Source organism: Schistocerca nitens, chromosome 1 (assembly GCF_023898315.1).
Source record: "Schistocerca nitens isolate TAMUIC-IGC-003100 chromosome 1, iqSchNite1.1, whole genome shotgun sequence".
Classification (NCBI taxonomy): Eukaryota; Metazoa; Arthropoda; class Insecta; order Orthoptera; family Acrididae; genus Schistocerca; species Schistocerca nitens.
Window position 1 is genome coordinate 316,772,875 of NC_064614.1, and position 12,382 is coordinate 316,785,256.

The following is a 12,382-nucleotide window of genomic DNA, read 5'->3' on the forward strand; positions in this document are numbered from 1 at the left end:
GGAAACCTGTTCTCGGATTCCGAATAGTCAAAAATTAATACACTCCTCAGAAAGAGCTACTGTCTTGCGTAACTTAATATGAAATTAACTTCATTAAGAATATATTTCTGAGAAAATTATATTCCAGGTACTTACCAGGAAGTTCACTGGAACTTGGTTTGGTTTTCGGTTTTTCCGTCGAGCCAGCAAGAACGGGATGGACAACGGACGTGCCCAGGTCGTCGTCGGTAAAATTACCGTGGGCGACATCTGTAAGAGAAACAGGCAGTTGACATTGATGACTGTGTGTCTTTAATTACCACTGAGTGGCGAAGGGGCATGAAAGGGGTCTGATGTGAACTCTAAAAATTTTTCCCGGCGAAGTTAATGTTCAAATAATTTTCTGGCTTGCAGCCGGTCGTCGTTTAATTCATCGCACGATATTTCAGACTCTGCACCTGGCAATCGTCTTCAAGTGAGCCATCGAAGACTGATAGCGTAGGTCTGCAGTGGAGTGGAGCAGCAGTATTCTGACTACACCTGTGTGCTATACTATAGTTCTATTCCGAACCCTCAACATCTGTAGCCAGTGATATTTTGCATCAGTTACCCGCATCAAAAAAAGAAAAATATATGATAGCCATAGATCACATAGTTGCAGTTAAATTTTGGTGTTTCATTCATGTTGTTTAACACTTGTTATCTTCCCTGATAAACAGCGAAAACGAAAAACTTGATCACATTTTTCTTCCTCTTATTTTACTGTGTCTTGCAGTTATCGGTATCGAACGTTTTGTTCATCACCATGCTGACTCCCAAGCTACGCCACGTTTCAGTCTGATATATTTTCAGTACAGGGCACCATGACATTCACTTCATCTTCTCTTCATGTATTAGGCATGAAGTGCCTGTTACGGTACCCATCTCTGTCGGGGACTTCTGTCTCTTCTCCCACGGCACTTATAATTTCTTGCCTTTAAAGGAAATTTCTCACACTTCATTCTTTGCAGATGTTCGTTCCATTTTCTTCTGTAATCTCGAATTTTATTATTCCCTAAACAGCTGATTAAGAGTTCGAGCTTTAAATATAATACAGGAGTCCCATGATGAACAAATTTTCCAAATCGGTAATGTCAAGAAACAATAAAATGTGGTAAAGACAAATGTCATCAAGTTAGTAGTTGCTAGCAGTTTTTATAACATCTTAAATAAATTTGCGGACTTGGAAAAAGTGATTTGTGTTTAAAAGGGAAAGAAAGAAACTCATTGATGTGCTCCCTCCGCCCTCCCCCTCTCCCCCCCCCCCCCTCCACTGGATTTCAAAACAACCACGGTCTTCTTAGAAATTAGACGTGAAGGGAATAGAGTAATGAATTATTTCTTTAGCTAATGAGCTTTAGTAGTGAATTATTTCTTTAGCTAATGAGGCATTACTTTTTAAAAACACCATGACAGGCGTATTTGCATGAAAAGTTATAGGATAAGGTTCCGCTTATTTATGCAAACCACAGAATCCGTATTGTAATCCTTTCCATGCCCAAACATGTTTCAGCGTATCTGGACCCTCAGTTAGTCCGCATTTTACTGACATCTTAATTGTTGGTTGATTAGGCTTTGTAGAGCCCGACTGGTCAAAGAAGGCCCTATTCGTAATTAAGACGTTAATAAACCAAAAAGCTACTGAAGGTGGCACAAATCTACCGAAACACTTTTCTGGGTAAGCAAAGAAACATAAGAAGAATTTTGTGGGCTGCCTGAACAGGTTGAACACAGTGCGATATTATGTACCTGTTTGCGGAGCCGGTGCTCACCTGAGTCGAAGGTGACCTCGCTGATTCTGATCCACTCGCTGGCGTGGAAGAGCAGCAGCTTGACAAAGCGTCCGATGCGGTGGTGCAGCTTGATGGAGACGTTGCGCGGGGTCTCGAAGATGTGGTCGGCCACGTAGACGAACGAGATGGGCTCCCCCGGGAACTCCCTTCCGGTCACACTGAAGAGCAGGCGCGCCTCGGCGAACACCTGTGCGAGCGGCCCCTCATCAGCTACGCTGCTCATTAACAACCCCGCTGCCTTACCTCTGGCCCAACGGCCCACGCCGGTGGACTGCTAACAATGCTGTCTTTGTTACCACGCCTCACTACTACAGGAAGTGCGCACCTCTTGCTTACTGCCTCACACTGGGCGTGCGCCTCACAGATATTGAGGATGTGCTACAACTAAAAGGAACGTTCCTACTTTTTGAAATGTGTAAGGAATTTCTAACCCTTTGTCTAAGTACACCAGTAACGTAAATTCCAGACAAAAACTTGCTGGTACACGCTTCCAATCCCGAGGGACATACCTTAGGCAGTTTAGAATCAGAAGGGTAAAAGGAATTTCTATAACCAGGATATGTTTCACGGCCAAAGGGAGGAGAGCAAGTAGTATTTACTGTTTGCTCTTGGTCACCGCGACCGCTATGCACGCGGGTTCGGATCCTGCCTCGGGCAGGTTAGTTAGGCTTAAGTAGTTCTAAGTTCTAGGGGACTGATGATCTCAGAAGTTAAGTCCCATAGTTCTCAGAACCATTTGAACCTTTTTTTGGTCTTGGTCACCGTCCTGAGTTCCAGGGATTTTCAACGTGCAGTTATATGGCCTAAAGCCGCCGTCTCAAGGGGCGTGGAATCGTAAGTAAACGAAGAGCTGGTGACGAAATTGCGAGCAGTAAAATGAAAAATTTTGCACGTCAGATTTTTATCTCGGGGAGAGGAAAGGTATTACGTCACAAGCAGAACTTAGGATACGCCATATTATATGGAGTTAAACTCTGTATTTAGAGTCGCTTTTTATTAAAGATTAGACTACGTCCTATGAATATTAATTGTTTCAAAGCATTAGCACACTGAGGATCCCTCAAAACGCGTCGTTTTAGGTAGGAGTTGTTGTAACAAAATGATAGGAAATTACATATCGGCTGTTAATGGCTTTCTGTATTTGGTACTTTTAATGCGATAATTGGTGTGCCATGAAAGTATATCGTTTCAGTTTGTGAAAATTAAATACCCAATAATGACATTTGTTGACAGAACTTGTACATATTGTAAGCCAGATAGCATAGATGAGAGCATAGTGAACTGTTACGAGAAATGTAACAGGATCGCGTCTAGCTACTTTCAAATTTCTTTTCACCTTTTGTGTACTAAAACATTCTACGTCATTCTTATTACTTTATTACAGATGCAACTTTTGTTACATAGGCCAACGACTGGTATGTTTCCCCGGTGGCCAGAAACCTTAACGTGACTGTCAGTCTGTCTCAGAAACTCTACAACAAAAGTAACACAGGATACATACTGGAATTTTGTGTAAACTATATGTACCAATCTTTTGATTTTATGGATTGCTTCATGTCTGTACCCTGACGGTAAACACCTTTTTCAGTGATGGTGAGAAGCTTCGAAAAAAAAAGTCACTTATTCCATTCGAATGAAATTACGAAATGAATCCCGTTGTTGAAACCTTTGTGATGAAATACGTTATTCAGAGTGACGGTAGTCAATACATCCATGGAGATTATGCATGCGCAGACTGACATTAGACACTGTACATGGAGGGGAACTGTACTCAACTGAGATGAAATTTATTAACTGATGGATACTATTATGTATCTCAGATAGTTGTACAACATTATGTAGTGATCCTATACCAGCAGTGTGCTATTCAAGAGATTGATGACTCTAGAATCATCTTCGAGATTTTTCTACGACCTTCTTCGACAATTGCTACAAATTAATGGCATTATATTAAGCACACCCATTTTCGTAAAGAAACTGCGTGATTTGAGCCCCGGTTGCAGCCGGGAGCTGACGCTAGAGCGCACTGCGTTCGCGAATCGTGGTGAGAGCACGTCATGGTCAGTGAGATGGAGTAGGTCGTTCCAGAGCATGCAGCAACCACGCCTGGAGTATCTTGTGACGAGGACTGCTCGAGGTTGTGTGACGTGCTCTTGTAGTGCTCTTGTAGTGCGTGTGCTGGCTTATAACGCTCTGTAACAATTGTTTTCACATTTGCACACCTAATCTGATGGAAGCCACTGGTAAGGCACTTTCACTAAGAGACCAATGTGAGTTGTCTCGGCGTCTTCATAGCGCTGAGTAAGGGCGACAGGTCAAAACTAACACAAAATTTGTTGGAATACAGAGCGTAGACTGAATGTGTTGACACTCGACTAAAACTGTCAGTGATACATTGGGGGGGTCGTCAACTGCAGTCGTAAGTATTAAGTCATGCATCTGTCAAAAAATTAAAAAAAAATTAAAAATAATCCCTAGAGATATCAAGTACTCAAACGTAACTCAGACGTCCGCTCATGATTAACAAGTAGCAGGTATGTTATGCTAATTCAAGAAGCAATGTGGTTTGCTTTTTCAGTTAAGCATCTCTGCTACAAGTAAGATTTTTAATGATTAATAAAAAAATCATCTCAGCTGTATTACTAGACATTTATTGCGTTGTGACCGGTTTCGTTCGTTGCACATCTCCAGATTGCCGAGTTGAGCAACCTGAAGCTGTTCAACGAACAAAACCTTCGTAACTCAATAAATGCATAATAATACACCTGAGGTGGTTTTTATTAATAATTAGCGTTAGCGTCACCTGTGATGCTCAGCATAATCGAGAAGGAAAATTTTATTCAGAGAGTAAAATCTATAAACGTAGAAGACAACATTGCAGGAGAAAAAGTTGGATGCCATTGTAATAAATTAGGATGCCCAACAGAACGTAGAAAAACAAAAAGCTCCTGATATACTGTGATAACTGTAACAGTTCATTAAATTTGTTTCAGCGATATCAAATGACATCAGTGTCAAACCTGAATTATGAGGGTTGTTCATAAATAAACTTACGATTAGCTACTGAAAAAGGGAAACATGGGTAAAATTTTTATATGCAATATATATTTGCAATTTACATTATTTCTCCACAAAGTTGCCACCAACATTCCAGCATCTGCCGTACAGTGACATCAGCTTCTCTACCCCTTCATCGAAGAACGATGCCGCTTGGTGGTTAGGCAGTTGTTGGCTGTATCCTTGACCTCATAGAAGGTTGTCAGGTGTTTAGTATGCAGTCAGGCCTTCATCTTCGGGAAGATGGTTCAAATGGCTCTGAGCACTATGGGACTTAACATCTGAGGTCATGAGTCCCCTAGAACTTAGAACTACTTAAACCTAACGAACCTAAGGACATCACACACATCCATGCCCGAGGCAGGATTCGAACCTGCGACCGTAGCGGTCGCGCGGTTCCAGACTGAAGCGCCTTTAACCGCTTGGCCACACCGGCCGGCTCTTCGGGAAGAGATGATAGTCGCTTGGTGTCATTTCGGACTATAGAGGATGTTGAAAGTCTCCCAGTCAGAAAGCCCAAGTTTTTCCTTCGTTCGATTAGGGCGTAGTCATGGAGGAGAACGATTCCTTTGGTTATCAACCCATGACGTTTTTTATGAATTGACAATCGGATATTCGTGAGAGTTCCTAAATAAAAGTATTTATGTCACAGTATTCTCAAGCATTAGTCTGATGCAATATGTTGTCAAAATCCCATTGGATTCCAAGAAATTGGAACCATCATTTTGCGGTTTGGCAGCGTCTGCTTCAGTATTTTGGGTTTATTGAGAAAACGAACATGCATCCACTGCTTAAAGGGTTCCTTAGTTACAGCGTTCATGTACTGCATTTATGTCTCATCCCCAGTCAAGATTCTTTTCAGAAATTCCTTGCTCTCTTCATGGTAGCGCTCAAGAAATGTCAAGGTCGAACCCATTTTTTCAGTTTTGTGAACATGGATTAGACATTTTGGTACTCACGGCGCAAATGACCTGCGGTAATGTAACCTCCCTGTGCTTAAATAACTCCTGACGCAAGTGTTCAGAATTTTTGGAAACCGTTAAGTGACGTCTCGCATGTCCTATTTGCGTCAGCTTGTTGCGTAACTACGTCAGTCACATCTGGAAGTCTTCATCAGCCACTTGCATCATGCACATATACGCGAACAACCTTGAATTTCCTGCAGCAGACCCTCATAACATCACTCATAAGCCCATATCCATACACAGGACACAATCGACGATGAATTTCGGCTGTATTGACTCCTTCTGTCTACAGGAAGCGAATGGCAGAACGTATCTCGCAGCTGGTGGTAGACACAGTCGCTTGCTACTTACACACTGACGAACGCGACAGACAGTTTATTGATGCAATATGACCTTGACGGCCTCCTCCTCCAACAACACAAGTGCCGTGAAGCTACAGGCATTTGCTTTTAATGGCTAATCGGTTAATTTGTGAATAGTCGAATAGTCTTCGTATCTTTCTTGCTAAGGTTTAATAACAAGTACCATGTTTTTGTTATATTGATTTCTGTTTGTTTCAATTCAGCTTTCGGTTTAATGGGCCATCTTCAGGAAACAACCGACTATTGTCTGAAAGGCACATTAGTTCTCTGGTAACCAAACGTTTTAAGCAAAGAAGTAGTCCACTTGTATAGAACTATGTGCATCAAAGTTGTTTTTTAACGTTAAAATTACAATGTTCAAAATGGTTCAAATGGCTCTGAGCACTATGGGACTCAACTGCTGAGGTTATTAGTCCCCTAGAACTTAGAACTAGTTAAACCTAACTAACCTAAGGACATCACAAACATCCATGCCCGAGGCAGGATTCGAACCTGCGACCGTAGCGGTCTTGCGGTTCCAGACTGCAGCGCCTTTAACCGCACGGCCCCTTCGGCCGGCAAAATTACAATGTTAAGTACAATAAATAATTAAAATACACAATATTAGTTGATAAATAGTTATAATGCTAAATTTTTACATTGACTGAGAAACTCGTATCTCATAAACGGTGTCGAACGTAGAGTCTTTTGTAAATACATTTTCTCTTGAAGCCCTAAATGAAGCTTTTTGTAACATGCTCCCATGAATCAGTTACTTTCAAGCAAAGTTATTATGATGAGACATATATGGTATGATAAATTGGTTTCTTTCCCAGACTGTATGCTGTTGTTAAAAAAAACATGCTTATCTAACTGTTACATAGCTATCGAAGTGTTGTTTCCGTATGGCACTAAATACACTATGACGAAATTAAATCTGAAGAACAAGAATACACTGATGAGGTAGACACTCATATCATCTAACATGTTGCCTATTAGCACTCGTCTCTGGATCTTCGACCGACAGTGGTTTGCTGATTTTGATGACGTTCTGCCAGCACGAGTCGCTAGCATTATGTATGATCCATCCGTCATTGATATTGAGTGAGGATCCGTGGGCTTTTACCTTGTCACTAAAACGTACTTCTCCCATTGTTGTGTGCAACTGTTGTTGGTTCTAGCGGGAGAATCCTGATTGTGTTGTGGTCAAGAAACCTAACGATCAGGGCTTCCACATTAGTGCGGCAAGCAGATAGAAGCTCTGGCAGCGGGCCCCGTTTCGCAGCTAGCAATGGAGGCTGAGTCCAACAGCACTAGCCATTTGCGATGGCGAAACCTCTAAATGACCACCGCCCGTGGGTGCCTAATCGAGCCCCAGTAGGCAACACTTTAACAGCTGGCCGTGGCAGCCTGAACAATTTTACCAGTATCCTCTCATAAGACGTGCTGTAAGTCTACATGCGATGTTCTTACCTCCGCGCTCCTGGTGAACTCGTTGTCGGTGAAGATGTGCACGCCTGTGAACTCGCGCACCTTGTCGAACTCGAAGATGATCTCGACTGGTTGGCCGGCGCGGGTTTCATTCCGCCACCCAACCCAACCGTAACCTGCAGCAGCAACAAAACCAAACTGTTTGCTATGAAACTGAAGCTGCAGAGCTTTGACCAACATCGCATAATAATAATTCATGGCAAACGTACACTTAGAAGGTGTAAAACAAAAAGCCTTAGTTCAGCGCTCGGAATTCACCATTGACACCATTCGTGTCAACTTTCCAGAAACATTCAGAGCAATGGCTGGTAGAGACCGAAGGGCTCACATTCGTCTGATACTCTTTCTGTGACGCTGTAGACAGACACTCGTGTTGTCTGAAGGTAGCAGCAGAAAATAAACTGCTACTGTTAAATTTTATCAGTACATTGTATTTTACCGAAACTCAGAACCTGCGTGGCCTGGAGCTATGATTTGATCACTGAAGCAGTGAGTCCAGCGAATGCGTTCTCACTTGTTATAGAACTAACTGCAATAAATTAACAAACATATAAAATGCCTGGAACTAGTCGTTGCGCGAGTGAAACGTAGCAGTCAGCGACCCACCAGTTTGGTGGCTCTATGGGATCCAATCGTCAACCAGTAGGCTCAGCAGGGCTATAGCATACCTGAAGAAACTTTTCGGCTCTCTTACTCGTAGAATTGAGGCCGTTATCAAAGCTAATGACGGGTCACACGGTAATAGGATGATTCCAAATTAACGCCTTCGTACGGCTTCACCTACTCACAACCATACCCTTACTTTTCTGCGTAAGGTAGAACTCGTTCCAACGCTACAGCTCTTGTGACTATACTACGTATTTACGATAGTTGGCTACGCCAGCTAACAACCAGATATCATATTTCAGCCTAACTTACACTTCAAGCTACGCCGTAGATCAGTCTGTCACCAAAACGTTAAAAAATAATAGTATAGACGCAAATAAAAATTTCTCAGTATGGTGTTCTCTTCCTCAGACTTATTACGTCACACAAAATTACGCCATTACGTCATGAGTCAAAGCTGATGCCCTGTTTCGGTGATACCAATTGATCTGGTTCATTTATCTTGGGATATTCCACGCTTGTGGGTAATTTTTGGGTCAGTGTGCGTAAGTACCGCACTATATGCTTCACCCGAGTGAACGAATATCTCCGCCTGTTTCCTGCCTACATCGCCAGCGCACACTTGGGGTGGTCGGGATGGTTGGCTGCTGAGGTGCGCTACTCACCAGTGGCGAGGCTCTCCAGGTCTGCGCGTACGCTGCCGTCGGTGAGGAGCCCGAGGCCGCCGTGCAGCCTCCCCTGGCCCTCCCAGCGACCGTCGTACCACGCGTCCAGCAGCTCGCGCCCTCCAGGGCCCTCGCTGTCGCCCTGCGGCATCGAGTACCGCAGCACGCCGTCTGCAATGGTTTCCAAAAAACGCGCTGGTTTGCACACTTATTCACGCTTACTTAGTCCATACACAACAGCAATAACATCAGTGTGTCCAGGAAAGAATGTCCTAGTGTCAATGGCATATTATAAAAATGTAATTCACATTATTTACAACTAATCATACATCAAGACCAACTAACCTAGTTTTTCTTGCCAATGTTCAATTCAGTTATTCGACACACATCCAAACTACGAGTGGCGTTCGGTAAATAACGCAACACATTTTTTTTTTTCTGGAAGCGTGTTTGTTTTATTGAGGATTCCAATGCACCATATTCTTTCCCACTCTTTTGACTACAAAATTCTATTTATCAACACAAACACCGTACAACGCGACGGCTTTACGCCCCCTTACAGGCATGCCTGAATGCCAGCATCGTAGCACTCTACTGGTCGCTGGTCGGAACCAACATCTTGTTGCATCAACGACCTCCCCATCGTCCACATGCAGCTTCTCGCGGAGTTCATCCTTCATTGGGCCAGACGGGAGGAAGTTGGAAGCTGCGAAATACAGAATCTAAGTTGGGTGGAGAAGAAAAGACCAATGAACTTTTGTCAACTTCTCTTGGGTGCAGAGACATGTGTGAAGTCAGTTGAGCACCGAGATGTTTGCCTGTGATCCGTCGGCCACAGCGAACGAGAGTGTCCGCACGTTCCAGGATTCACAGCAGTGCGCGGCCACCCGGTGAGCGGAACATCGGACAGGTTTGCTTGATGATGACAGATGCCTAGCCCAACGACTCACCGTGCTTTTGTTCAGTGTCAGGTCTCCGTAGGCATTCTGAAATTGCCTATGAATATCTGCGGTGCTCTGGTTTTCGGCCAAAGAATAATGACAGCTCGCTGCTTGGAACTCAAATCCGTTACAGACGCCATTTTGAAAGCTACGTTTACAGTCGCCACTATCGGAACTTCATGAAACTATACGCCTAAGGGCTGAGGCGGGAATGTTCCACAGTGTCCCACAAGAAATTCCGCATGTTTTTCGACCGCAATCGGCCGAGGAGATATATGTAACATTGCTTATTGAACGCCGCTCGTAAAAACACGTCTTTCCACACTTCGGTTAACAAATCCATAATAATAGAGGAGTAGCCTCTTAATTTCTGTGTCTCAGCTCTAACAAAAGATAAGCTAGTGGCGGAACGTAGACATGATTTTTTATAAACCCCAAAGCAAAGAAATCGCATGGCATGAGGTCAGGTGAACGTGGAGGCCTGTGGAAAAGACCGTCTCGGCAGATCCACCATTCAGGTACTTCGAAATTCAACTACCCATCGATAAATCGTACCGTTTGTGGCGCTATCACCTAGGTTGGACTAACAGGCCAAAGTCAAAGGTTGGCTATACTTTCTGGTGCCTTGCTGTTCTCTTCCTTTTTGCGGGAGTGTTTGTCTGGAGGTGGTCAGTCAGTCGCTGTACGGAACGACGAGGCAAATGCAAATGTGTGTGAAATCTTATGGGACTTAACTGCTAAGGTCATCAGTTCCTAAGCTTACAAACTACTTAACCTAAATTATCCTAAGGACAAACACTCACACCCATGCCCGAGGGAGGATTCGATCCTCCGCCGGGACCAGCCGGAACGACGAGGAAAGACGGTTACTTGCTCATTCGGGAAGAAATTTTTGGGAATATACAAAGGTACGTTTACACTGTATCCTCGCGCTCGCACTTCCCGCTAGAGCAGTGGCAGACAGTAAAACCGCAAATTCCATTAGTACAATTTATATGGAGAATGAACCGTTAATATGCATTAAACGTCCAGTATCATTTCGTTTCCTATTTTCTTACTACGTACGACCGGAAGTACCTTTCTGAAATGAAATGCATTCATGCTCTTTCGATCGACCAGACCTATTGACTAGAGTGGGCAGTTTCCTGCGATCTGTTTTGCTTGCCGAGCGTCTGATAAGTTTATTTAAACTTTCTGTAGTGATGGAACACGGGAAATTAGTCGTATGACAAGCTGAAAGTAGGAATAAATTTTTCATGACTGGCGAAAAAAGCTTCAATTTCTTTTTATTGTGCCACGATCGACTTTGGGGCTGAAGATGGGCCTGACAGCCCCGAAGTCGATTTGCGTCAATAAAAAGAAGTTGAAGATTATTTTTTCAGCATATGAGCATAGTACCAAAACTTTTCCGACTTTAAACTGACCTATGCTCATCACCGGTATTTGAAACCATCCAGGTCGTTCAGTTTCCATAATACGGGAATTGTGGACCTGCCTTGATGCAAAGCATTTATCTGTTATTCCTAAAGTAAGAAATTAGACTTCATATATTCAAAAAATATCAAATGATTGCTGTTACACTGAATCACTTTTAGACGTTGCTCTGATTAATAAACGTAAATATGGTCCGTAGTAGGCTGCCAAGAGATTTTTATTTAATCGTGCAATTAGCTAATTTCGTGCTAATTTCGACCACGCCTCATTGTCAAGCACATTTGTAACATCTGTACTTCATGTCATTTTCAAATCACTCTTAATTAGAAGTGAAAAGTAGCCATATTCCGTCATTTTACCATATTGCTCTGATTAGTTACATGCTGAAGGTTGACTACGATACTTTTTTATTTCCTTAAGTGTCAAGATATTAATAACATAGCGCCTTGCATCATATAGCATGTCACCTACAGTTTTATCGCCTGTTGTGGGAGAAATTCACTTTTAACATCAAATAGCTTTTATACTTCGAAATGACGAAGTACGACAGTTTTGTGACGGTTAGGCGAGCATTGAGAGAGCATATACGTGTTGGTTTCGATTTAATACATGCATATGCATATACACACAACATATTCACTTGCATCACTCTCTAACGAACAATATGTCACACATACAGTGTGCACTAGCACGCAGATGCTTAGTAATTCCTGAATTTTTCAGTGTAGGAGACCAGTAATCCACAATAATTTCTCTCTTTTACGTCTTACTTAAGCCAAAGAATTCCACAGAATGCTTTTTCATTGATACTTACAGTTAAAGCAAGTTGTCAATTGTGCACTGTGTTTCTACGCTTAACTGTGTGATGCAGTTAGCAAAATCTCCTTACAGCATCTGCACTTGTGGTTTATAACTTCCTTCTCAGTAATTACTAATCAAATAACTTTGTCTGCTAAAGACAAGTGGGGGATTTTACGTAATCTCACTCATACAATCAATATAAAAAGACAAGGAATGTAAACAGAGTTTACAAATACAGTAAAATATGTAATGTAAATAGAAGTAGGAGAT

General features: G+C 42.7%; 1 protein-coding gene across 1 annotated transcript in view; it reads right to left on the reverse strand.

The window, feature by feature from the left end:
- Window positions 1–12,382, reverse strand: part of LOC126244898 (discoidin domain-containing receptor 2-like) — a 215,222-nt gene that overhangs the window by 53,384 nt on the left and 149,456 nt on the right. The window contains exons 6-9 of the mRNA XM_049948277.1: window positions 8,937–9,107; window positions 7,648–7,781; window positions 1,791–1,998; window positions 136–249 (exon numbers count right to left, since the gene is read on the reverse strand). Coding sequence (XP_049804234.1) covers window positions 136–249; window positions 1,791–1,998; window positions 7,648–7,781; window positions 8,937–9,107 — 627 coding nt within the window. The remainder of the gene's footprint in view (window positions 1–135; window positions 250–1,790; window positions 1,999–7,647; window positions 7,782–8,936; window positions 9,108–12,382) is intronic.